Raw genomic sequence first — 27,621 nt, forward strand, 5'->3', positions numbered from 1 at the left:
GATTTATAGGAGAAGAGATGTTCTGAGTATACTGCTAGCCCTGCAGGACAGGGATGGCGTTTCACTGTGCAATATTTAGAATGGTGAGGATTTGGTCCTGACTGTTGGTATTGCAGAAGGTTCAAAGAACTATTCTCACTGTTTGTTGCTTCCCTGCATCTCTCTGTTTTCTGTAACTCACATTGCACATGGAGATATTTCAGGCTTGAGTCTGAGTACAATATAGCTGATGGCTCTTACGGGTGTTTTTAGAATGATGCACTTCTCTCTCCCTTCTCTACCCCTCCTCAGGAAAGGTGTTTTCTCCTAGGAAGGCATGTTTCAGGTATAGGCAAGAAGAGGCTCAGGATGGGCAGTGCGGGTAGCACTGAGAAGGCTGCAATAGAGCACGCAACTCTGTCAAGACTCTATGCTGTAACAAACCTCTGGGCAGACAGAGACTGGTGTAGGGAGACAGGTGAAGAGAAGTGGGAGTATCCCTGTTTTCGTAGCAAATTGTGGGTCATGCATGTTTTCCTAAATGTACAAGTGATGGAGAGACATGGGTTTGTTCCTTAAGTTGCCCACTAATTTCTCAACTACATCTGGTGCTGTGTTGAAGGATGGGAAATACATTACTGCACTGTTGCTCTCTTCCTCATCCCTGGGCACCACTGGGAAGAGGGGATGTTCTCTTAGTGCAGACAACAGGACTGAAAGGAAAGCTATAAGGTATTCCTGTAGGCACAGGGTCAACACTGCTCGTTTCAGTCCAAGCCCTGCACTGTCTGGGAAGGCAATCTTCCTCTGACATTGCTCGTGCGGTCCACCATATCTTCCTGCCCCTGCACAATGAGTAAACAGAGCTGTTTCATTTCAGAGGGGTACAGAGAAAGGAAGATGAGCAATTTGGACATATGCTGGAGCAATGAAATGTGCCTTATGCTGGAAGAGCATGGCCAGGCATGCCAGTTATGTCATTGCAGTCTGTGCTCTGACCAGTCACAAGGGAAGCTCAGAGCCATAAAAAGCAGCCTAAAATTGTGGCTGTGTGTACAGAAAAATCATGACAGCTGAATTGCCCAGTGGGTGTTATCAGGCATACCGCAGCCATTTTTCCTTCGTTCTGTAGGCAGCATAATTTTTACCTATTCAGCTGCTGTGTGTAATAATAGTGATATCAAAGGCATGAAAACAGGCATCCAAGTGTAAAAGAGGAAAAAAGGATTAACTCTGATAGTCATAGCAAAATGAGTTTAAAAAAGAACAGAACAAGAAAAGATGAGATCTGCTGGATTGCATGTGCAATGAAAACTGGTGTGAACAGAAGTCTCAAGTTCAGCTAGGCATATGAAATATGAAAGCAAATCTGCCCTGAAATTCCTAGCATTTTTCCTTTGATAAGTTAATTTAAAAGATGGTATTGTACAAGTTGCGTTGTCACAATAGAAAAGAGAGAACAAAGTGCATTTAAAGAAAAAAATGAAGTACTAACAGATGCAGGAGCCAAAAATAGAACTGTTGAGGTAAGCATGTGCAAAAACACCAAATTGGTTTTAAAGAATGGTTTGGTAGAGAGATAGTTTTGTGCTAAGAGGTGGCAATAAATAGCTGATGCTGTATGCCCTAAGCTCATAAAATTGATGGAATTGCAGAACGGGTCTCACCTGAACGTGGACACAGTGAGAAACAGACAACTGTGAATATCTGACATATGTGAGGCTATGGGGCAGGGGCTTTCATTGACCGGACAGCGAGATCACTACAATATAAGTATGATATCAGAGTAACACTGATCCAAAATAAGCTGAAACAACTAATTAAGGGCTCTACTTCGTGTTAAAAATGTGTCTATTGTTTGTACTAATATAAGCATCTCTGTAGCACAAAAGGAAAATACCTTAGTATTATGTACCTTGTAGAGCTTGGAGGCAAAAGACACAGAAGGAAGGAACAGAATGGGCGGCCGATGTATTTTTGTTGGTGAAGGGATTGCTTAAATAAGACTTTGCTTACGGTTGCAATCAGATACAGAGTTTATAACAGGGCTTTGCATATTCAGTGCACTTCACAGCCACTCCTTGACTAATCCTCAGAGTACGTCTGTGAGGTAGGAGGGGTCAGTATTACCTCGGTTGCACAGATGACCCTCAGATGGGCAGAAGCTGCTGGAAACTGCCAGAATTAGGAACTGGTGATTCTGCTGGATGAGGTCGAGATATGAAGGCAGAGTTCTTGGTTGCCGTGGGGAAAAAAACCAGTTATAATCTAAGCCTTCTGTAGATCCTTCTTTTAAGGAATGGCTGCAGTGGGGAATTGAAGGAAGGAGGGCTCCTAGTATCCTATCATGCATCTTCCCGTTTCAGTCTGTATTATGTTACTGATGATAACTGTTATCCTTTGTGGACCCACTAGCTTGAAATTTCTAGGTGACCTCAACTGTGTTTAACTGTTCAAAAGCTGTAGCTTTTAGTAGAGGCAAGACTTGAAACAGCAGTCCTACGGGTGCATCTTTATCACCCTCTGTTAGGGTAAATGCTACTAGAGCAGGAACAGCCAAAAGTTCGGAGTGCAGGGTGTTTCCCGTGTGTATGACAAAAGCAGTAATGCTGGTATCTCCTGCCGTGGGTATAGCTGTAACTGCACCTTCTTTAATGCGATTGCTTCTTGGGAGCCATTCTACCACGGTCTGTGTCATACCTCCTGTGTAAAGCACTGCCAAGGGTGACAGAGTAGATTTGTCACATCAAGACATGTTCTTCGCTTCAGCAGCCTCATGGTAGTGAGTCGTAGCCAGAAAACAACTGTCAGAACGGCAGGATCTGCCACCGAGCAAAGGCAGAGCCGTTGCTTGCAAAACAGTAGCTGGGATCTGGTGGTTAAACCCTCCTGCTTTGCTGACCCTCCTAGGCAAGGACCGCTCAGCGGCTGTTAGGATGGGACTTGCTTCTTGCCTCGTCCTCAGCTCTGCCTCACTTGCAGTTCTTCTGTCCTGTTGAGCCAGGGGCTTGCAAAAGTCGCTCACTTTGTGCCCCTGCCTGTCCACTAATGTGCTGACCAGCTGGCTGTCACACATGGCAGAGGCGAGATGCTGGGTTAAGTCAGCAAATGTTTGTGCTGAAAGCCGGGTTCCCCAAGTGCATCAGTCTGGCAGAGGAGAGACCACAGACCCGTTTTCTATATAGGAGGGTGTTTGGGAAGAAGACTCTAAGAAGGAAAGCTTTGACTCGTCTCTCGTGGTCCACTGACACCCCTGCCCCCGTTCCTGGTACCCTCCCACTCCTTCCCCATTCAAAGCACCTCTTAGCTTTCCCGAGCTACAACAACCGTACTAGATTGTACTCTTTGCCTATAGTGATTTTTTGTAAGTGCAGTGAAGCAGTTTGCCGTGTGCCAAGTCCGATAAACTTGTTTAGGTGAGTTTGATGGGCAGTGTCAGAAGTTATGACTGAGAGCTGCCTGTGAGGCTGAACTGGAGTAACTCTGCTGTATCTCATTGAACTTGGGAGAGATGGGATGTTTATGTGTTTGTTTACGCCCAGCTGATCAAAGTGCGTTGCAGGTAGTGGGAAAGGCAGCAAGTGGAGTATTAGATTTCATTTAACTGGTGCCTGTAGCTTCCCAGGGGAAGCTTCTCATTCGTGCTGAAGTACGCACAGCTTCAGTTAGAATATAGCGTGCACGCCAGTGTAGGTTGGTGGATGCAAGTGTACCAAGGACTTTGCATTCCTCGGCTGGAGCTGGCATTATTTTGTGATTGTGTCATAAAAGAGGTAAAGGAAATTGTATCAGGTCTGTATTACACTATTAGTCATGGTGACTGTTAGGAGTTTAATTGCCTCATGCTCTAATTTCTCACTAGCAAAGAGAAGTAATGAGCTTGGGGTGAAATTAAGGCACACAGACTTGATCTTACTCCTCTGTATCTCCATCTGGTAGGGTGGGACCTGGCAGAGGAAAGAGAGGTAGTTTTACATGCCACGGGGTTGAGGAAAAGAAAGCTATAGGCCAGTCAGGAGTCAGAGTCGATGTCTTCAAAGACTGACAAAGGGCAATCTCAGGATTTTAATTGCTCAGCTAATATCTGAAGAGCCAGAGAGCCATCAAGGAGTACTATTTTAGGAGATATTGAAGAGTGTTGGTGAGAAGCAGACCCTGCCCCCTCATTCGTATGCAAAAAAAAGAAAATGGAGAGAGGAAGGATTAAAATACCTGTAATTGTTCCTTATTCGTCGAAACTAATTTAATTATTAAAGTGGGAAAAATATTGTAATTAGTACATCATGGAAATGCTAGTGATATTTCTAAGCTGGTATATAGTGTATGCCTTAAATTAATACAGACTGGAGCTGTGCTGCACATGGAAGTATGTGGGCATAATTTTTTCCTGTTGACAAATAGGGGGAAATATTGCCGAAATAGAGAATGTCAGTATCGTTGATCTGGCTGTGCTATTTCTTGATTTTTATTTTTTTAAGGTAATACCTGTAGGGCTCTTTTTTTTTTTTTTTTTTTTAAATTTTTATAATATGCTGTGTTAATTACAGTATTAGGAACTAATGCTGAATCTTAACGACAACATCTATGAGCTGTAATTACTACTATAAACTTTGAAATAAGGTAGTGGTAATTGGTGAAGCTAGTTATAAAAAGCATTTCATAAGATTGATGTATATCAGTTACACCATCCAAAACTCTGATTTATACAACTTTTCACCGCTCGCTTCTTTTGATAGACAAGGTCACAAAAATGCTTTGCTCTCCCCTTCCATTTCCAGAGGGTTTGAGGAGGTTTCCAGGGCTTTCCCTAGCATCTCCTTCATGTTGTTACTTGTTTTCAGAGTTGCTCACAGGGGGCTGGCTCCTTTGAGTTCAGCTGACTGCCATGCAATCTCATTTTATACCCAGTCCTTTGCTGAGGAGAGGTATCTCCATTTGGGTTCACGAGAACGGTAGAGTCAGTGGCAATAATGAGACAAGGAAACGTTAAATCTTACAATAATGGCTCCCTGGGAAATGGTTGTAAATCTGATTAGAATATCCTGCTTCCCATAGTGCCTGTTTCTAACCTGGAAGGGTAGCAAAAAAAAATAATCTTACTAGCAGAGGGTCAGTACTGAAAATGTATAGTTTCCCTGCTCTGCTGTGCCTGTTCTGTGTGGGCTGGTGAGGCTGCACCTGTTTCTGCGTTCGAAGCGCTTGGCAGTCACAGGCAGCAAGACACCTACGCCGGAGTGTCAGGGACTTGCATGTAGGTCCTGGGTGTGGTTTCACCATAACTTAGGTCTAAGTCCAGGTTTATGCTTTCCCACTCACTGGCCGATTGCCCAGCCTCTTGTTCCTGTCCACTCCTTGCAGTTGCCGCTACGGTTTGTACATGCGCACACACAGCTACCTCAGGGAGCTGTCAAATCTACCTTTATTTATAGTTGTTTTTTTTTTCTCCTGTGTCACACCTTCATGGCTGCTCACATCAATCTGCTTCTAGGTTGTTTTTTTGGCTAGATAACTCCCTGAGCTGGCTCACATATGGTCACGTGTTCACTGGCACATGGGAAAAGATGGCAGCAACCTGCATGTGTGTTGCCTTAATCTGTTCTGGATTTCAGGGCACCACATCAAGACTTAATTGAAATTTATGCGGACCTGATTCAAGGTGGAGTTCGATGGTTTGTACAGTCAGCAGCGGCAGAAGGAAGTGAAGGAGCTCTACATCTTTTTAGGACTGGACTTTAAACAGATGAACTTTGCAGAATAACTGCAGGTGCCTAAATTGGGCCTGATGAATTTGATTATTCATCTTTGTTAACCAAGTTATACCGCAGCCTATTTCTCTGCCACTGTTTTAGTTTCTGGTTGCTCATGTAGCTTGCTGGTTCAGGTCTAAATACTCTGCAAACAAGTTCAGTGTCATCAGTCCCAACTGCTGAAAAAACAGCAATCAGGTAGAGGGGGAAGGGGGAGTTGCCCTTGCTTTCATTAGTCACAAGTTAAGGCTTCATGTTTTGGCTTAAAAACTTAAGATAAACCCAGACAGCAAAATCTAATTTTTGAACCATACTTTGTTTTTCAGGTCTCTTCCCCACCCATTAGAGGCCAGACATGCATGTTTCTTAATTGTAAGCCAAAATTCTCATATAACCACATTATTCTAGGAAGTGGGACTATATGAAAAACAGAAAATATTGTGATGTGCACAATAAACCTCTGCCAGTTGGCCGTGCAGGCATTACGCCGTGTGTAACAACAAGTTTTCCATGTGTTTGCATTAGTACCTTCCTATTCAGCACCCACACAATTCCTGTGGCTTTGGGTGTGTGAAGCTATTTTTCCACGGGGAGAGGGAAGGGGTCCTCGCTGGTGCTTTCCCACATTTACATTTCTTATAACATTTTATTTATATCTAATACGTCTTGCTCCCAATAGCAAACATGTCTCATTGTGCTTGTTAGCTTCTTCAATCTAAGTACAACAATTACATTTCCAAGAAAGAATGGTTCATTCCCTGAAAAGCTGGGTTAGGGGAGGGTTGTAGCAAAGTCTGTTTTCCCCTTACACATCCCTACATCCCTTTTTGATAGACCTTTTTTTTTTTTTTCTTTTCCCTCTAGCTGCAGTTTTCAGTACAAAGCTGCATCACTGTTACAGTATTGCCAAGTATTTTTCATTATGATACAAGTCTCATAACTGTGTTTTTCCACATTTTAAAATAAAACTCATTGGAGTCATAAGATAATTAAAAATGCTATGGGGAGCTATGGCTGAAAACATGCATTCTAAAAGCACAAAACTAGGACAAACATGTTCAAGATTTTTATTTTGTTGTTGCTATCTCATGGTATGTTGATACCAACAGTTCTTTATTGTTATCTCCAGTTGATGGTACTAACAATACTGAAGCCAGATACGTGGTACAGGCTTCTGCTGTAGGTATAGCTGTTACGGCTGATGAAGTTGTGCTGGTAGAAGTCGTTAGCGTGGTATAACGTACAAGTGCAGTTTTGTTGGTATTTCAGGGATTACTTTGGTTGCACAGGATATGCTTTACCTATTGATACAAAAGCAGTATTTTGCCAGTATATTTATGGCTGGGTGTATTTTGCTGTATAGCTTGTCAGTCGCCCCTTACTGCTAAAATGTTCCAACTTTGTATCTTCTGTCCCGTAGGGCTCTGACAGCTATCGGTAAGGGCAGCAAGATACCTTACAGTTCTCAAGGTGGAACTTGATCTGACTGTGAAAGAGGTTATATTACGTGTTTGCCAAGAACATCAGACAGGATACATTTGGAGGCCCTTTCTACAGAGGACAGTTTGTCCCAGTTCAGTTTGCTGAATATTGTTTATCCTTATCTGTCTGTAGCTTAACTGTGCTCAGGACTGGTACAGGTAACGTGACAACAGCTGTGCTCAGCAATGGTTCCACTGTGCAGTCTGGGCAAGGCCAAGCTTTCAAGTGTGTTTCCAAGCCCTTTGATGTTTTAATGGCATTTGCATCTGTCAAAATGGTTTGGTGCAAACATTAGCATTCTTTAATCTGAGACTCAAGAACAGCAGCGTGGGATTCTGGCTCATGCTTCTGCAGCATAGTAAGAGACTATGAAATGTCTGCTGCTAACTAGGAGGATCTCTCCCATCTAGGTCCTGAATCACTCTGTTTAAAGAGAAACTGAGAACTCCTCTGGTTTATAGCAAATCTGCTCTCCAGGAATGTATATTGCGTGCTGCTAGCAGCCAAGACTGCACATCATAGCTTATGTCTCGGAAGTCTTTGCCTCCTTTTGTGCCCCAGATGTTTCTGTCAGTCATCTCTCCATCCCCAAAGTTTGTAGTGAGACCTGCATAGAGCAGCTTGCAGTGACTCTGTACATTGCTTTCACTGAGGGAATTTTCTCTCTGTCCGTCCAGTAGTGTCAGTAGTCTTTCTACTAAGCTACAACAGTGAGAACTACAAGCCATTCTTGTTTGTTCCTATACCAGAAGACTGCAGAATATCAAGGCTTATCCAGTGCTTTTATAAATATAAAACTTAAGCTCTTCCTAAAGTGAACCTTTTTTTTTGACGTACAGGTGGCCCCATTTTATCTTAAGACTGAATGATTGTTATTGCATCTCTGGGAAGCGCAATGTGCAATCCAAGCCATGGGCTACACTTGCTGTTTGGCAAATGTTCAGTAGCAACTTCCAAGGTGAAATTTTCTTCTACCCAAAATATTTCTACAGCTTTTCTTTTTTAAACTTAGCATTAAGTATTATAATCACTGAAATGGAAACAAATGTAGGAAAGGTGTCCTCATGTTTTTTTTTCTCAGTTAGCGAATTGTTAGATAATTAATAGGTTTGGTATAGCTTGAGTGTGCCTACCATGAGTGAAAGCTAGTGAGATGCTACTGGGAGTGTTAAAACTTAGGCAAACTGTCTGCACTGGTGTGACTGGGAGGTCTCGCTCACTTTTGCTGAGCTTCAGTAGCAGCTCAGATGCAACTTCCAGGAGATCAGGTACTATTGACAGGCTTGGGTTTTTTTCCTCTCTTTGCCCAAAACCCTTGGGGTGACTCCTAGTTTCCAGAATACTAGCAGCACATAGGCTGTTCAGCACAGCAGTAGACTGTTATTTTGGCACATACCTTTTTAGATGGCTTTTCTTATTCTACATGTTCTTTCCTTCAGCAAGCTCTGTCTGCTGTCCATACTCTCAGAGCTGTCTCCACGTAATGTTATTTCCCTCCTTCATTCTTATCTCTAGTGCCCTGTGTAATCTCTTCCTGAGCTCAAGAGTTTCGACCCCACTCCTTCACCTCTCTCAATGGGCTGTAGAGTGATAGAGCAGCCCCGGGGTGGTGGATGGAGATCAGGAACCATGTCTTTGCAGAGGAATACATGCAATGGGCATCTCTCATGTGGAAGGGGCATCCACCTGAGAAGGCAGGCCTAAGCGTGGCATGAGTAGCTGTATCAAAATAAAAATCAAGAGGTAGGGCAGGCTTTGTGTTAGAGCAGTTGCACCGATTCCTTTCCTGAGTATCTCACTGAACTGAAAGAAAGCGTGGCCTCCCAGGTAGCTCTGTCAGTGGTAGCTCTGTCAGTGATTCTCCTGCATGGTGAGCTCTGGATTTTGTATGGAGAAAGGCAGGGTCTGAGCTAGCTCCCACCAACCCAACTCCTTTTAAAGTGTATCTGAACTGTGTGATGAAGATGATTAAGCTGAGCTGAAATAGCAGGAGGGGATTTGGGGCAGCCTTGTTGCCCCTTGGATGGGTGTTATAGACTACGCGGAGCTCTTTCCTGCCTTAGCTGCAGCACGTAAAGCTGGCTTTGGCATTTCTACACCAAGGATATGGCCAAGCCATGGATTGCTTGAGAAAGCCTTTGTTTTAATAAGAAAATCAGTGTCCTTGTCCACAACACTCAAAGATTGCTGTGAATGGCTTTCTCCTCTTATGGCCAGAAACTCTTGCCGCTGCACTGGTGCAAAGGATGAGAGCTGGGGAGAGGAGCCCCTGGTGCAACAACCAGTAGCCCGGCGGGCTACAGAGTGTTTCTGGCTGCCAGTGCAGCTCCGGTGGGGCAGCCGGGCCCAGCCCATCATTGCAGGGCAGGGCTTTCTCTGCTGGGAGGGTGTTTGCAGCAGCCTGGGTGTGTGGGCCACCCTGGCACCCACGGCAGAGGCAGCGGGATGGGGAGCATGGCCGCCCCGCCGTGGGGCCAAGGCCAGCACTTCATGGGGAGGGTGAAGGGGGGCACACCGAAAAGCTACATTTCTCCCTGGTTTTGGAGGAGGAGGAGGATCTCAGGGCTCCACTTAATTCTGCGTTGCCTTGTTTCCTGGCTAGCTGAAGGGCTTGTCTGTGCTTGATAGCACTTGTTATTTCTCCTTTCTTGTTTGTTGGAGGAGGGGGGGAGGGAAGGCGAGGTACTTTCTATTTAAAACCAGAAGTGTTTGTCATCTCCATCCAGGTGAATTAACCCACGCTGGAAGGAAGTATGACATTCACATTGCCTTTTGTAATCTGGGAAAGCTGCGGATGGATGTGTGCATCATTGCAGGAATTGCTTTGTCCACTAGTACTTTCACTGCTGTCCTGTTTTGCTTAGTCGGCCAGTTTCCTCACTTGTTCTTTCTCAAATTTTTTGTTTCCTACTGCAGTACGACCAAGCGTTGCCCCTTTGTTTTCATGCTGACGTGTGGCGAGCTGCACCCTCTCATGGTTCCAGTTTGCAGTGAGTTTGTGCACCCAGAATCACCTGAGTTAGGCAGTGGCTGCTTCATGCTGCCGTGTGTATGTGAGCTGAAGTCCTGGATTTCCAGGCCCCCTTGGGAGAAGTGTATGGTTAGCTTCACCTAAACAGGGGCCATCAGACCACCTCACTTGACAAGTACTGTTAGAGCAGAGGGAGAGATGGCATGCTCCACGTCTGACGCAGAGAGATGTGAAAGACCAGTAAGCCCCAACAGCAGTAACAGTGAGGTTTCTAGGAGAGTTTGCGTAGCCTGCTAGAAGTTGGCAGTTGCCAGGTAGGCTCTTGTACGTTTGTCTGTAATGTTATTGGCCTGACTGCAAATGCTAATTGAAAGTTTTCTTTGGCTCACCCAGCTCCTGGGGGTCTCCCAGGGCCTCCTCTGGTGGAGGGCCAAGCTGACCTCCAGTGGAATCATAACACAGCGCTGCTCCACAGGCAATCTCTTCCAGTAACTACTAGGCTTTTGGATGTAGCTCCTCCGTACGTGAAGGCTACAGGTGTAGTCAGTCTTGTTTTATTGTTTTCTTTCCAATCTCCATTAAATCCTTATTGCAGAGACATCTGTGTCTTTCACTACAGTGACCCAGCCTTCGAGTAGGAGCTTAACTGTTTCCCTGACCAGATGCACAAGTTTTCCCCCATTGTCTCTGCAGAAAGTTTGCCTGTCCCTTCTCCTGCCTCACTTCCCAAAGCTTCTCTCTTGCTCTCCCTGAGTTGTGCAAAACACCTGGCAGTAATATGACGAGACAAATCTCACTTGGCAGCTTCCAGTGTTGTTCTGCTGTACACCTCCCTCTACCCTGTCTCCCAGTATCATCGTGGAACTGCTCCAAATACAGCTTTAAACTTGTCCTTTCACCTGTCCAAATCCCTTGCAACAGAGCCAGGGAAGTAGAAAGTGGGTCTTTGAGCTTAGTAAGAGGAAATTCAGTGTTATGTACATCTGTAACAGCACAGGGAACAAGAGGAGTTCTTCCCCTCACAGAATGTGGCCTTGAGTTTGAGGATCTTGCTATTTAGACCTTCATAGGCCATCCTGTCTTTATTAGTAGTAAACCTTCCTTAGCTGTCAGCTTGTGTCCAAGACCACCCGTCTCTAAACAGTCTCTCTGCTCCTGGGGATCCTGTTTTTGAAAACTGTCTGTATTGGGTATGATAAGCAGTACTTTTCTAGTCATGTAGCAGGAAGAGCTAAGAGCAGTGTAGCACAAGAGTGATCTGATGTGGTCATGGAACCTTTGTTAAAGGTTCCTTTGTTCCTCCTTCCTCCTCAGGAAGGAAGGAGAGAGGAGCCTCATATTCCTCCTTTGTTAAAGGAGGGATAGACATACCTATCGGGGACAACATAGATAAAGATGATCCTGTCATGGGCAAGGTGGCTGCTTACAAGTTTATGACCCCACTCCTTTCTGTGCTCTGCCAAGCCCTCTTGGTTCTGTGCTGGAGCTTCTTCCCGACAGTCCTCTACCTTCCCACGTGCAACAGTTGCAAAAGATGGTTTAGCAGCACCAAGGTAGTTTGCTCTTAGCTGACAGCAGCAAGAGGTGGCAGAAGCCTGGTGGGAACTTTCCAAATGGACGTCTCTCTTTGAAACATACTGTTTGTTGAAATTATAACTATTTATAACTACTTGCTACTTGGGAGGGGGAAATCCAAATTGCTGAATAATCCTAGTTTGGGCCTGTTTTTTAAAGAAAGATTGTCTTTTCAATATAAAGAAAAATTAAAGATTACATGAGAAAAAAGGCACAAGAACAAAGTTAACTGGTGAGTTAACTCAATTAGTTAACTCAATTTTTTCCCAGTCTTTCAAAAAGGTGATGACAGTCCCCATGATTAAGGTGTATATAACGCTTTAGTTCTAACTCCAGAGCATGGGCTCATTGCTTTCAGAGCAGGTGTTCTGTTTCACTTGACGTAAGGGAAAATATAAACTAAACCAGCTTTCAGGTCAGGCATGTCCTGGCCATGGAGTTAACTGGGACAATTAGTCCAGATGTAGTTATGCCAGTATTGCTTTTACTTTCTGTGGGGGATCAGAAAAAGTTACTTATGATTATAGAGCCACTCCAACACAAGGAAGTCACCACTGATCTCAGAGACTTCTCTTTCTATGCAGAGATTTTATCTGTCTGTGAGTTTCCCAAGTTGAAATTGTCACATGCACACCCCCAACAGCAGTTGAAACTCTGGAAGAAATGTTATTCTTAAAATTGGAGGGGAATTAGGAATTCCAGAGAAAGGAAAAGCTTATAGATTTGGTTGTCAAATAGATATTGCATATAGATTTTGAGGGGGGGGAAAAAAAAAAAGGAATTTTTTCGCATGAGCTTTGCGAATGGTTGAGAGCCAGGCCTTGGGGCTTTTTTTTTGCCACTAAACATCTAGCGGGCTTTTACCTGAAGAAATGTGGGATGGTTTCTCTGACCAAAAGATGCAGGACTATGCACTCATGTTTGGAAACTTCAACATCCGTAAGACAGGATGAAGGAGGAGAACACTGAAGCTTTATTTGGGGGAAGTCTGACTGCGTTTCCGCATTGCAGGAGATCCTTCAGGGTTAAATTACAAGCTCTGGTATGACTGCAAGGGTACCCAGTGTATGTGAAGCTGCCCAAAGCAGCAATTTATAAGCCATTTCTGATAAGCAGGGGATATGGAATAGAGAACACAGTCTGGAACACTAGAGAAATGGTCCCAAAGGCGGAAGAAAAGGGAGGGGAGCCACTAAGGTTTGTCTCTTTCTCATGTCTTTTAAAGTAGGGATTGTGGATCATGGGATAGGTGGAAGCCAGGAAGATAAAAGCGGTGAATCAGATTCTACCATCCTTTCACAGACATTTCCCAAATGTACATTCCCTAGTGTTTGGTCATGTCTGAACTTCAAATGCAATAATGGATGGGAAATTCCACTATATCCCTTGGGAAACTGTCCAACAATCCTGAGATGACTCCTCCCCCTCCCTCTGCGCCCACCCCAACAAAAGAATAGACTAAATGATGGTATAGTTTTTCTTTGTAGTCTATAGATGCATCCACACACACCAGAGGTACTCCTCTCAACCTATGTGGTTTACAGCCTTCAAATATCTTGTGTCATGTCCTTGTTATCTGTTAATCAAGCTCTTACATTCCTGCGTCTTGTTAATCAATTCCTGGTATCAGCTGCAGTAAGGTCCTGTGTTGCACATACATACGCACACAAAGAGATCTGTAAAGAGAACCGTCAGCTCCAAAGTACAGGCCTTTCCCTGTTGAAATCAAAGAGATCTTTCGAGGCTCAGCTAGCCACTAGAAGAGGTCATGAGTATTTGTCCACCCTGCCTCACAATAATCAATGGAGATTTTGATGGTTTTCTTGTTCTCTGAATGCCTTCTGGTATCCCCTTTTGTGTTTGAGATATATAGCCATGGACAACACTTTTCGTAAGTTGCACTGCAGCTGTTAGAGAGAGATCAGCATCCCTGCCCTCTGACCAAAGTAACTTTCTGGATTTGCATGTAAAACTAAAGAGACACTAGTAATTTTATTTTGGCATTATTCTCATACTACAGGCTTACATCAGGTGTTTGCTTACTCTCAGTCTTGGTATTTGTTTCCCAACTCCTGTCACAAAGTACAAATTTTTGGTTTTTTTTCTCAGCTGAATTAGTACCTGTTTTTAGAAGTCTCTTAAGCCAATTAGATCCACTGTATCATTCTTTAAGAGTAACAGAAAAATGCCTTTTTCTTTAGGAGGATGTGTCACTGATGGAGTCTGAAGAAACCAGTGAGGGAGGTGCCACTCCCCCCGAAGCCAGCAGCACCACTGGGGAAGCTTGGAATTCTACAGTGGTCAAAAGAGAGCATCATGCCCCTCACACATCAGCTGAAATGAGCACCAGCCCATCTGGCTCTGCAAGGGGAGCAGAGCTCAGCACTCCCAAGGACTGCCTTTCTACTCCAGGCAAAGCAGCAGAGATGCTGGGCAGACCCTCTAACCGTGTGCAAAAAGTGCCAGCAGGACTGGAACAAGAGCAAGGTGATTCAGAACCTCAAAAGGGACTCTCAGAATTGGAAGGAGAGATGCTTTTAGAGGAGGGTGGACTGGATTGTTCTCTGAAACTTAAGCAAGTGGAGCTGGTTGACCGGGAAAGCAACCAGGACTTTTCCTCTCTCAGCACAGTCCAGGATGGGCCAGCCCCTGGCAATGCCATCCCGCAGGCTGTGGACCTCAGCACTGAGTTTCCTCAGTGCCAGGCAGAACCGGCTTTTCACGGCTCAGACCCTCATGCCCAGCATCCAAAATCTCCTTTGGCTGATGCCATTTCCTCTCAGAGAGAGACACCTAAATGCTTCTTGGTATGTAAAACCATTTCCGAGGGGCATTATAAGGCTGAGCCGTTTATGGATAAGATCTCCACGGATTCTTTGCAGGAGGTTGATGCTGGTGCAGAGCAGAAACAAAGCAGCAAAAAGGTAGCACTAGCAACTGATGAGCAGCCTACCTCAGAGGAAGCAGTAGAGGACATGGCTAAACCTTACACTTCTGAAGATGCTAAGGAAAGCATAAAAGCACTCCAGGGTTTGGAAGAGAATACAGTGTCTTCCTCTTCCCATCAATTGTCTTCCACCTTAACAGATGACAGCCAAATAAGTTCACTACAAGCAGAAGGAAGCATCTCAGCTGGTGAAACAAGGAATAGCAGCATGGTCAAAGACCAGGGAACAGTAATGGTTCCTAAAGAAAACTCTCCCACTTCCAAATGCCTTAATCTTGAAGATGATCACAGAAAAACAGAGGGCAGACCTGCCTCTCCAGCAGAGACTGCCTTCCAAGTAAAGAATAAAAAAATGGAAGTGAATATTTCACAGCATAAGGAACGAGCACAGGAGACAGCAGTGTCTGAACTTCAGCAGGAAGAGCAGAAGAAAGAGTGCAAAGAGCAGAACGTGCCAGAAGAAGGAAAATCTTTGGATCCCAAATATCACAAAAACAAGGAACAAAACGAGCAGGAGCAACAGCTGCAGAGGGAAGAGCTCAAACTGGAGGAGGAGCTTAAATTGGAGGCTCCGTCATCAGCTTTCAGGTCAGAGACATCTTCATCTTTTCCTAGGCATAATGTGGACTTGTGTGGTTTGGAGACTGTTTTTTTGGCTGAGCCAACAGGATCAGCATTTCTTTCCGAGGAACCTATCTCTGTGGATCAGCATCCTGGTGAGGATGTACTGCTGAAAGCTCATGTCGCAGAAGCAGGTTCTGGATGTCAGCCACCTGCTGTCAGCCCTCTTTCCTCTAATACCCTGAACCCAGTGGGAGAAACTCCAGTGGTGCCTACGCACACATGCCGTATCTCTGACCAGACAGAAGACCTAGAAGACTCTGGCCGCTTTTCCATTGGCGGTCAGGATATTAGAGAAGCTGACTGGGATGACAGGACAAGACTGGGCATGGAGGAGGAGCACAGTCATCGGCATGGAAATGCTGTCCAGAGGTTTGATAAAAGAGATGCATTGCTCCATGGAGGAGTGGCAGCATCTTCTAGCGCAAAGAGCCCAGAGGTTTCTGTTCCAGCACACCATTCCTCTGGTATGAAGAACTTGAAGCCACCTGATCCCATAGATTCTCATACCATTACAGAAAATATTGGAAAAGCTAAGCTTCAGGGCTCCATTCCAGCTTTACCCTCCGAGCTCACCTCTGTGGCTTCAATGTCTGGCCCACAGCAAGAGGGTGTTAGAGAAACAGCTTCTGTGACCCCTGAGGACTGTCCTGGTGCCAACCTGAACAAACTGCTAGACTCTGTAGAGAAGACAGCCAAACAAGATGCTTCTGTACAAGTGTGGGACCCAACGTCAGGGGAAACTGCTGTTGTAAGTACTGATTCAGGGCAGGCCAATACTTCCCATGAACGCCTTACTTCTGAGGAAGGATTTCATGAAGACTTTAGTGGCCCATCTTCTTTCTCCATAATACATGCAAGCTGTCTTCCTCTAGAGGGGAGCATTCCTGAGGGTAGGAGGACTGTGGCTGTTGTTGCAGGCCCTCTGGAACCACCCCAAACACCAGCCAGGACTTCCACTCCCCTGAACCACCCAGAGACAATTCAGCAAAACCCCCCCGAAAAAAGTGCCATTATTCAAGGAAAAGAAACGGGAGCAAATGTGGGTCATGAGGCACAACAAATGCCTTTACTTGATCAGTCTGACTGCAATTTAAACCAAAAAGAGCCTGGATCCAGAATCTCCAGTGTCCTGAGCACCCTAACTTGGCCCTCTGAAGAAGATATTGTCCTTGCTGTGAACAAGCAAGAGCAACCTCTGTCCCCAGTGTCCCACTCAAGCCTACCTCTGGTGTCTGAGCTTGACGCCAAACAGCTTCCTCATCCTTCTTCCCATGTTCAAAGCCCCAGTCAAGCTCAGGCCTCTGTACTTAATGCAAATCACCTTGCTCGACCTCCAGCCCATGAAAGTTACCAGCCACTGGCTCCTGTACCTTACTCCCGGCCACATCTCAACTGTGGTATGGATGATAATAAGTTACTAGCCATTCACCCTACTCTAAGCCATCCTCTCCAGACTGCTGCCTCTGTGTCTGATTCTAACACTGTGGCCTCTGCTTCTGATGGAGAAGATGTAGCAGAGAAGGACAACCCTGCTTCAGTAACTAGAGGGTGGGATCTCGGTGACTCAGGTACCCATGATACAGAGACTTCTGATGACTCAGGGGTCAGTTTGTTGGCCAAAAGCTTTTCTGCTGTTGGAAACGAAGCATTGGCTGGCGGCTCTGACACCAGCCCTGAAGCAGTGGACCAGCACATGGACATAGAGTGTGGAAAATCCTCACCTGACTACCCTTCTTGGCCCTCGCTGGAAGGCCTGATAACACCCACAGACTCCAAAAGGAGAGATTCTGCACAGCCACCTCCAATGCTAGCATTTACCAATCCAATCCACTTCCTCCAGCTCAGCCCTCCATCACCGCCAACCACCAGAACAACCTGGAAAGAGGAGGAGGTCTTAGGGGAGCTGCGATGGGAGCGACAGGCAGGCATCTTTGGTGAGGACACAAAAAACATCCAAGCTCCACTGGCAATCACAGAGAAGACAGAAGGTGAGAGGAGGGTCAAGCAAAGGTGGAAAGAAGGAGGAGGAGAACACCACTTGGTAGCTCAGCCAAAGGAGGAAATCCCCAGACACTCACCCTTGGAAAAATCATCAAGTTGGCCAGACAAAAAAGCGATCAGGGTAGCTGCACAGGAGCCAGCAGCCAATCAAGAAAACCCAGTTAAATGTCGAGTTAAAAGCAAGGACTGGCACCGTCAGGGCCTGAAGAGGATGTCAGTACCACCAGACATCTTGCAGGGTGAGTCTTCTCCTCCATTTCCCTTCCCCCCCACCTCCAAACTTATTGTAGATACCAAAAACATAGGATTAAATTAAATAGGCAATGTGGTAGAGAGGCATGTGGTAGAGCTGAGGGCTCAGCATTGCTCTTGTGCCTTTCTAGTAATACCCCTCACTCCAGCCCTGCAGCCCCCTTGGTGTCATGCCCCAAGCTCCCCTCTCGCAGCTCTCCCCTAGCTCTTCTCTGCTGCCCTGTAACCAGTGCATCCTACTCCTTCTCTTGAGAAGGGCTGCACTGCAGGGCTCAGTCCCCCCCTTTCACACTAACACCTGCAACAGAGAGCTTATCTCACTTCACAGATCCCTCACCCCACAACTTCACATCCAGTTTCTCTTCTTGTTCCTTTTCCATGTTTAATAATCTGTCGCTGTTACTCAGTAACACGGGCTATTTTGGCCTGCCTGCAGGAATGAGTTTCTTGGTGGGGCGCAGTTCAGAGCTTCTGCTCATCATCTCTGCTGCCACCACATGGCCGTTGCATTTTGCTGCACTTGCAGCAGCCCGTTTCCGAGCAGTAAGGAAAGTGCATGCACACACCCTCAGTAGCCCATATCTGTTACCGCATGTTTTAGTTCCTTGTTGATTTGTTACCTCCCTTTATTTTGCAACTGACAATGTTAGTTTCAAATTTGACCTTCTGAAAGAGATGATCTTCCTGAGAATGTAGGATTTGAGGCCACAGATAAGAATGCAAATTTGTCAAATCCAAGGTCCCAACTTGCGTAGAAGCAAAATTACTGATGTCGTGAATGGAAAACATGCATCTTCTGTAATGCAGCTCATTCAGACAGTACTTGCAGTCAAGATGCATTTCTGTTCTTTATTATATCTTACATGATTTTTAAACATACTTGCTTCTTCTCAGCTCGCTCTTAGTGTATTTTCCAAGTTCCACAACATGCTGGATTTTTGGCACAGATGAAAAGGAAGGGAGTGTGGAGGGGTAAAAGGTTTGGCAGCACTTGAATCAAGATTTGTTCATGTGTTTGACCTGTAAATTCTTGGTTCCAATTTTTAAAATGTTCGAGACAACAGTACTGTCTTTCCCCTGACCCATACTTGCAGCTGAGGCCTTTGGCTTTTTTCCCTTTTCCTGCTTTCCATGAATTTTTTACAGAATTTCTTCACACTGTATTTAATTAAATCCCTCACAAAAGAAAAATACACACTTTCCCCACTTTATATAAACAGAAGATGACTCAAGCAGCAGTTGTGAATGCTCACATAGTACATAAGTGTGAGAATTGGATTACGGCATTCATTCTCAGGCCACATCCCTTCTAAGACTCTTCATAGGAGTGACTTTGTTAGATGTCCAGCATTTCTGCCCCATATGTCACTAAGAGTTTTTTGGGGCTCAACATCCACAAAAGAAAGTTTAAGGCTTTCAGACATGACTAGTGACTTTGGGTCCATTGAACGTCCGATGCTTGGCCCAAGCTGCTGAAAGGGGAAAGGCAGCACCAAACAGGGCCCACAGACAGTGTCTATGCTTGGGCAACTGGAGAGGGAAGCTCCTAGAGTTACTGTAATTGCTGAAAGTCTCAGCCTTTTGGTTTCTATGAAAAGCCACTGTGGCTATGTACAGATATAAAGTGTAAGCAATGCCAAGGATGATTAAAACCAGGATGTTTCTGACCCAGAAATAAAGGTCAGGAGGGCACCTGTACTCCAACCCAAGACCACCATTTGGGTGGGGTATAGGTAAGTGGTATCTGTGTATCATTTGGATTGCAGCTTGACTCTAAAAACAGACTTATGTGTTGACTTTCTAATTGTCTTATATGCAGATATTCCTTCTGTTCCTTCAGAGGAAGAAGCTCGTAAGGCACACAGGGAACCACCAGTCAGTTCAGAAACAGTTGTATTGCGGTAAGTCTCTCAAAGGCCACTTAGAATTTGTCCCCATCGCTGTGTAGCACAGACACTTCACACTCTCCGTTGTTCCTGAGGGACCAAAGAAGATGATAAGGATTAGAAGACCACAATAAAATGACTTAGGCTTGTGTTTCCGTCTGTGCCCTCTGGGAGAGGACCCTATTGCAACAGAAGTATTTCTGTCCCTTTAGGGCAGTGCTTCTGTTAAGCCAAACTTTGTTCTTTTTTAAGTAAAGCATGTGGAGCTTGAGCTTGCTGGAAAAGAGAGGTCCTTGCTGTGACAGATGTGTTACTAAGATTTGGATAATCCATTTCCAGCACTGTACTCTTCATTCGCTCTTTGTTTCCAAATCCTTATTCCTTGACAGAGAGAAGAAACCTGCAGACACGATGGAGAACTTCAAACGCCGGCACTCCAAACTGATCAACTCCTGTAAGTACCTTCTTCCAGAAGTGCTGTGGCAGTCCCCTCTCCTCCATCATCTCTCACCCTTGCAGCGAGCACACTGGAGAGGGGCACCTGCCACATGGTAGCAAGGAGGGAGTGTTAGAGAGCAGTGGAGGCAGTGAAACCAGACTCGTGCAGTATACTTGGGCAGCTGGTGAGATTTGCAGGTGCATGTGGTCTAATATATTCAGTTATCCTAATCTGAAACAGTAACGGAGTTTTCTCCAGATTGAAGCAGAGGGTGAATAGCTGCTATAGAAAGTGTAAATGTACATGCCTCTCTCCACAGCAAGACTGCTGTATCAGGAATACAGTGATGTGGTTCTGAACAAGGCCATTCAAAGCCAGAAGAGAGTGGATTCTTTCGCAGAGGATATAGAGTCGAGTTTCCCAAGCTCCCCAAGGCTACGGAGGAAAGTGCTGCCTCCCCAGGACTCATATTTGCAACGTTTGTCAGTCTCATCTAATGCATCCCTCTGGCAGGACATCCCCATGATACGGGGCAGCAGAATCCTACTCAACATGTCCCGTGATGAGCAGAAGCTGCAAGAGGTAATGGACAGATGTTACAATGTAGATGGGTGCTCTGTGGTCAAGAAAGAGTCCCCAGAAGGGTGGTTAAAGTGGAGAGGAAAAATTCTGATGTGGGAATGCAGGTGGTTGAATGCAGAGGTCACCTCTACCCATGTAAGCAGTATGGGGATGTTTTACCAGTGCTGGTGAAGTAGTACAGTGCTGAAGGTCAGAATTGTAGAGAAAAGGAGCACTGAAGGACAGACTCGGGACCATATTGGTAGCTTCCTGAAAACAGGTATAGGGAAATTAGAATTAGCTAAAACAAGGAATTTTGAGCATGTTCAATGAAAAAGAGAACATTAAAGTAGAAGACTTCCAGCATTCCCCTACCCATAAGCTTATGAGAGATGCTAATAAAACCACAGTGAATTGTAGCTCCTGTGGTAGATTATGAATTTACCACATTGACCTCTGTGAGCTGCAAGGCTGAAAGGAAACAGGGAGATGTATGGGTTCAGCAAAATGGTACATAGAGAAGCTGGGTAAGGAAAATGAGAGGAACTGAGAAGTGGATGGGAGGATCCAGAGAAAGAGGCGAAAACAACAGCATGGGAAATGTGATGGAGGAGAAAAACGTGGATGATGCAGATGCTGGAAAATTTATGGGAGCATGTGGAACAGGGAACCTAGTGGAAGTGGATTTGGTGGGGAATAAAAAGTAAAATGAGACCAGGTAGCTATTTTTCTTTTAAGTCAAACCACAAGTCTGTGTTCTAAAGAAAGATAATATATAATGGCATGCTTGACCTTCATTTCTAAAGCGTCTCTTCTGTAATTATGCACTACTTACACCATGTACTGGGAGGTTTTCTTGCCTTGCCCCTGTCTTCTCTCCATAAGATTCCTCACAGACTTGCGTAGTCTACTGATGCTGTGCTCCTTTATTTCATCTCTCAAGGCCAAGTTTGAGTTGATAATGTCTGAGGCTTCATACCTGCGCAGTTTAAATGTGGCAGTGGATCACTTCCAGCGATCAGCAGAGCTCCAGGCACTGCTCACCAATCAAGAGCGTCAGTGGCTTTTCTCCCGCCTTCATGATGTACGCGATGTCAGCGCCAGGTGAGTTATGGTTCTTTGCTTCCAGGACTGACACCCTCCATGAAGTATAGACACAGCCCACCATTTCTGTCAATAACATCTCTCGCTCCTGTTCTGCGTGTTCACTGACCTTCAAGGTAGATACACACATGTAGCACCTTGTGATTGTATACCAACTCTGCCCTGAAAGGAACATTTGCCTTTTTAGGTGATAGGGCAATGTAAATGTTGGTGTTATGTGCCAAATATTAGGGTGCAATTGTGCACAGAGCTCGTTGCAGGAGATCAAAATGTTCAAAATGCTACTTTAGCCATGCCCTATTGGCTTCAACTACAATTAAACTTGACTAACTAGACCTCAGCCCAAACCAAATGCAGCTCCTGCCAAATACAAGACAAAAGAAGCAGCTGCACAAGACGTGACCAAAAAAGAAGAGAGAAAAAAAAAAGGGAGACAAAAAATAGTAAGTTACAGCCATCACGTGACAGAACCTAATGTGAATCAATTGAGCATAAGTCATAAAATGTAGACATGACCCCACACGCAAGGAATCTTGTATGTTGTAGCATTCTGTTCTACTTTCTCCTGCAAGGCTTGACTACATATATTGCTAAGCTAGTAAGCTTTGCTGCTACCTTTTCCATTTCTACTAGTGGGATTATTCTGACGATGGCTTAACATTCAGTTGTTTCCTGACTGTGCCTTTAGAAGGATGCCTCTGCTGCTTCTTTGCTGGTATCTAGCCCTAAACTTGATTGTACAGGCATTATGCTCTCTCTGTAAGTAAGGAGCTGTCTTGTACTTACACGTGGGCTGTCAGGACTTTAGAGGACTGAGGACGTTCCTGCTTTACTAAATGACACTGGTATTTCCCTCTCCTTTTATGACACCTCAACTATGGGCTGCAGTTTTCTCTTTGACTTGGAGGAGAAATTTGAGGAGGACATGTTCACCTTCCATGTGTGTGATGTGGCTCTGAAACACGCCCCTGAGTTCCGCAGGGTGTATCTACCATATGTAACAAACCAGACATACCAGGAGCAAACCTTCCAGCGGTTACTGTAAGTTTTTTTCATTTGTTGCACCTTTCTCTCTCCTTATGTCCTTGCTGCACCTCAATATTCACTCTTCCAAATGATGGGGAATGCAGCAGCTGCAGGCTTTTGGCCAGTGCTCCCACTACACTCCCCGAAGAACAGGAACCTTCTTCAATTTAATAGGATTTGGGACTGCAGGGTCCTCTCCCATATCATTGGGAAGGAAAAGAATAATCAGTGTCTGATTCTATTGCAGGCTATTCTATGTCTACTGTCTGCTGAAAAGACCAAAAATGACTGTCCTGGTTAGTGGTTTTTAGTCTGTGGCTTTCAGACTACTCAGAACGAGAAAGTGATAATTTCAAGTGAAACTTCCAACCTCATCCATTCTGTGATTCTGTAATTAAGAAGAATATGGCTGCTGTCAGTAAGCTTAAACTGGCTATCCAGGAATCTTTAAAATCGATTGAAAATCCTGGGGCCAGAGAACATCGTCGGTCTCTCTTGCTCTGTATGGTGAAATGGAAAATCTCTTGCCCTCCTTTTCTGTTCCCAGTGGCACAACCAAGCTACTTCTGCACTGCTTCCATTTGTAACAACCCAATTCCAGTGAAGCTAAAGTGATTGCAAGAGAAGACACCATTCCCAACAGGCTATTCAGGCACTGTCTCTGGGTGCTGCTGACTGGGAGAGAACTAGTCTTGCAATTGATTCCCCTCAGGGAAGGCTCAGTTCCCCACAGAAAGGACCTCCAGGATATTGTCTAGGGCAACATCTCCTGGGCCTACAGCCTTCTTCCCCATCTCTTCAAGGAGACGGGATTGGCTATTCTGGTGGCTGGTGCTACTCTCACACCTTTACCCTTTTATCTGCTACTGCCCAGCATGGAAAACTGGATGGCAGTGGCTGTGTTGAAGAGGGTGAGAGACACACCAGGGGGAAGGCAGCTCCTCTCAGGAGTAGCAAGAGAGGTGAGGCAGCTGTTTCCAGACCCTGGACATAGCCGCTGGCGCTGGACCACGCAGTGTAACGAAAGAATACAAACCACCACGTTCTCTGTGAAAGGTGCCCTACTGATGGGGGGGGGGGGGGGGGGGGAGGGGGGGATAAAAATGTAGATTTTATTTTTGGCTTTTATTCTAGGTGGCTGTAGCAGAAAGACATAATAACAGTCATACTGCTGTTCTTCTATAGCTGTTAGAAACCCATACTTGCTGTTCTTCAGCAGTGGCACAGTTTCTTGACATCTCTTGCCTCAGGGACAAAACCTGAATGTTGGGAGTACTCCAACACTCACTGAAATCTGATATTAGCAAGACTATTTATTTGTTCTGATGCCTGGATGTCTTCTTTCTTTACCACTCCCACAGAAATGGAAATGCAGGGTTCCAGCAAGTCCTGGAGAGACTGGAAAGTGATCCAGTATGCCAGCGCCTTTCACTTAAATCCTTCCTCATCCTCCCTTTCCAGCGCATCACTCGACTCAAACTCCTCCTACAGGTAATGGTGTTGATTCTCTGCTTGCCTACAGTTTCTCTCAATCTGACCCTTCTTCAAGTCTGAAAGTCATATAAATATGAGCTAGTTACAAGCACTGGGTGGAAGGACTGCATACAGCCCTTCATGTTGCATTTGTGACAAGTCTGGCAAGATGCTCTAAAGCTGCTCTGTTGCATAGAGTGTGAATATACCTTTGCAAAAACAATCCCATTTGTCATCGTGCAAATGCCTGCTGTGCATTAGACCACCGCCATGAATTGGATATGATAGCCTCTGTGAGGCATTGCAGTTTGTATACTGGTTAGGACTTTATTGCAACACTACTTCAGTTGTACTCAAATAAATAATTTATGGAGTCTTATCAGAACATGTTGATTTACGTTTTATTGAACTTTTTTGGCTTACTGCTGGGAAAACAAAGCAAGGGTTCCTTGGCTGCCCTCCTGAAGACAGCGTGTCTCTACACTTTGCCTGCAATGTTGATCAATAGGAGCCTTCCAGACAGGGAACTAGCAAGTCCCTAATTAATTAATTTTGAGCTCTTTCTATGAAATTCTTCTTTTTAATTATTTGAGCCTTTTTTGAACAGGAGAAAAAGAGTATCAGGCAAAGAACAATTCTGCACATAAGGCTGTTTGTGCTTGGATTAATGGTTGCTTCCTATGCCATGTAACTTGTACATGATAGTTAATAAAATTAGATTTTCAGGGATGTCCTGTTCAATACAGCTTATCAGCAATATTCTGCATCTTAAATTTCTGGTCTTGTTATCTCCACATCTCATCACCTACTACTGCTTTAGCCTCCCTTGAGGCTGGCATCTTGGTGTCTCCTTGTTTCTCCTACCACTCCCAGATGTGCATGTCCAGCTTTCCCTGACTGCATTATGAAAAACATATTCTCTCATGCAGAATATCCTGAAGAGAACTCGGCCGGGGTCTGAGGAGGAAGTGCAAGCAACACAGGCCTACGATGCACTTGAAAAGGTAAGGCTGCCTAACCTATTCTGCAGCCTTGCAGAAAAGGATCTGGGGGTTTTGGTTGATGGTAAGCTCAATGCGAGTCAGCAGTGTCCCCTGGCAGCCAAAAGGGATGACTGTATCCTGGGTTGCATTAAACACAGTATAGCTAACCGGTTGAAAGAAGCGATTGACCCACCATACTCAACGTTGGCGTGGCCTCACCTTGAGTACTGTGTGCAGGTTTGGGCTCCACAGTGTAAGAACAAAGTAAAAATATGAGAATGTGTCCAAAGGGTGGCAACAAAGATGGTGAAAGGATTAGAGGGCAAGGAGCAGCTAAGGATACTAAGTTTGCTCATCTTAGAGGAGAGGAGACTGAGGGGTGACCTCATTGCTGTCTACAACCTCCTCATGAGGGGAAGCGGAGAGGGAGGTGCTCTTATTTGTGGTGGCCAGTGATAGGATGCGAGGGAATGGGTTAAAGCTGTGTCAGGGGAAGTTCAGATTGGTTATTAGGAGAAAGTTCTTCACTGGTGGTCAAGCACTGGAAGGAGCTCCCCAGGAAAGTGGTCATGGCCCCAAGTCTGACGTGTTCAAGAAGTGTCTGAACAACACTCTTAGATACATGGTTTAACTTTTAGGTTGCCCTGTGTGGAGTCAGGAGTTGAACTTGATGATCCTTGTGGCTCCCTTCCAACTCGGGATATTCTGTGATTCTGTGATTCTCCACTGCCATGCTGCATCGAACAGCTGCAGGGCATCTAAGTGGCCCACTCCTTTTTATTGATCCTCACCCTGTCGAGGGCCCTTGTCATTGATCCTCCCCAGTAACAAATTCATGTGTTCATGTGACTCTCCTGCACGCACAGTGGTAGCTATGAGCAGAAAGCACTGAAGCAGGACCCAGCTGGGATGTGACTGAACCTGCACCAGTGATACTGAACTACTTTTTTCAGGACTTGCTCTTTCCAGTCTCCTGAGCATCATTCCCCCTTTGTATTCCTTACCTTTGTCTCTAATTAGCAATCAACTACCCCAGTCCTCACAAGAAAATATTGCTAAAAATATTGACAAGACATTACTCATTGCATCCCTTCCTCTGTCCTATTTATGACAGAGGCAAGATTTAAAGTATTCTGGGACAACTTGTTATCTGGAATTTGTACAGCAGCATAAGCTAGACTTGTTCCTGGCTAGCTCCTGCTCTGTGTAGTCATCATCTGGCCTTCTTAGAGTGTCACACTTTTTCTTACAATCTCTCCCCTATTCTCTACCTAAACACCAGCATTATGCATGCCTCCTTAGAACTCTTAGGATTGTACCTGCCTGCTGCACAGCTCCCAAAACACTGCAGTCTGAGGTGGGTGGGCAAGATGTCATACACTGAAATCCTTAGACTCCAGCTGTGTTCAAGCCAGCATTATCTCTGTGACACTGTTATCCAGGTACCCTGTATCACCTCAGGCAGCGATGTAGGCAACTTACAGTCTGAAGTACCTCTGTTTCGTTGTGTCCTGTCCTCACAGTTAGTAGCAATGAGCTCTGGGTTGTGGGAAAATTAGGACCAATGTTTATCTAATCAGCCTCCTGTGTTTACAGTGGAGCATCTAATAAGAGTTACTTCCAAATGACCAGCAATTCGACCTCTGTCACCTGAGAGAGATGTCTCTAGTATGCCCCCTGCCCCCAGTATCTCAAAGTTAAAACAATACGTACCAGAGACTTCATCTAAAGAATACCTTCCTTAAGAAAGATGGATGATCACTGTAGGTATGGAGAAGTTTAGTATGCTTGTCTGGAAGAATACTTTCTTCTGCAGGAGGATGCCTAAGGAATTCTCACAATGATTCTTGAGGGGCTCCTGGGAGTAGTACTGATTCCACCAGGCAGTTCTGCTCTCACCTCAGTGATCGTCTCTTTTCCTCTGCAGCTCATCAAGGACTGCAACGAAAATGTCCAGCGCATGAAGAGCACCGAAGAGCTGATCTACCTCAGCCAGAAGATCGAATTTGAGTGCAAGGTAAGCTCAAGCATTCCCTGGGCCTTACTCTAGCTTAATGCATTTTCTCTATTTCCTCACAAAGTCACTTGTGCTTACTTTTTGTTTTCCTCTCCAATATACACAGAACTGTTGAAACAGAATATCATACACAGGTCAGCTCTGCATCAGTGCTTCCCTTGCCCAGTTGTTCATGTCAGCCTTCACCTGAAGGTGCCTACCATGACTTACTCCTGTCCAGCTGGAGATAGGAAAGCACACTTCCTCTAGAGAAAGGCAAAAATGCAAATCCAAAACTCATGGTTACCTATTTCCTTGTACACACTTGACACAAATGATAATTTCTGTCTTGCAGATATTCCCACTTATCTCACAGTCGAGGCGACTTGTGAAGTGTGGTGAGTTGACAGCACTGGACTTCAACACCCTGAGTCCAAAATGGAAGGTCACCACCCGTCCCATCTACCTACATCTTTTCAATGACTGTCTGCTCCTGTCTCGGCCGAAGGAGTGAGTGCTTCAACACAATTCTTGCTGCCCCTTCTAAAATACCTGTCTCTTTCTGGGTCTGTGCT

General features: G+C 45.1%; 1 protein-coding gene across 3 annotated transcripts in view; it reads left to right on the top strand.

Annotated features, from left to right (window-relative positions):
- ARHGEF5 (Rho guanine nucleotide exchange factor 5) overlaps nucleotides 1-27,621 on the top strand; it is a 37,241-nt gene that overhangs the window by 6,032 nt on the left and 3,588 nt on the right. For 2 of the 3 annotated variants that reach the window (XM_064462117.1, XM_064462109.1), the window contains 10 exons: nucleotides 13,956-17,565; nucleotides 19,398-19,479; nucleotides 19,854-19,918; nucleotides 20,223-20,485; nucleotides 21,408-21,568; nucleotides 22,457-22,609; nucleotides 23,956-24,085; nucleotides 24,997-25,071; nucleotides 26,978-27,067; nucleotides 27,402-27,556. In XM_064462117.1, the coding sequence (XP_064318187.1) occupies nucleotides 13,971-17,565; nucleotides 19,398-19,479; nucleotides 19,854-19,918; nucleotides 20,223-20,485; nucleotides 21,408-21,568; nucleotides 22,457-22,609; nucleotides 23,956-24,085; nucleotides 24,997-25,071; nucleotides 26,978-27,067; nucleotides 27,402-27,556 (4,769 nt within the window). In that variant the 5' untranslated portion in view covers nucleotides 13,956-13,970. Of the gene's footprint in view, nucleotides 1-10,124; nucleotides 10,199-13,955; nucleotides 17,566-19,397; nucleotides 19,480-19,853; nucleotides 19,919-20,222; nucleotides 20,486-21,407; nucleotides 21,569-22,456; nucleotides 22,610-23,955; nucleotides 24,086-24,996; nucleotides 25,072-26,977; nucleotides 27,068-27,401; nucleotides 27,557-27,621 lie in introns of all 3 variants that reach the window. The other variant, XM_064462126.1, reaches the window with a different exon arrangement.

This window comes from Phalacrocorax carbo, chromosome 1 (assembly GCF_963921805.1).
Source record: "Phalacrocorax carbo chromosome 1, bPhaCar2.1, whole genome shotgun sequence".
NCBI lineage: Eukaryota > Metazoa > Chordata > Aves > Suliformes > Phalacrocoracidae > Phalacrocorax > Phalacrocorax carbo.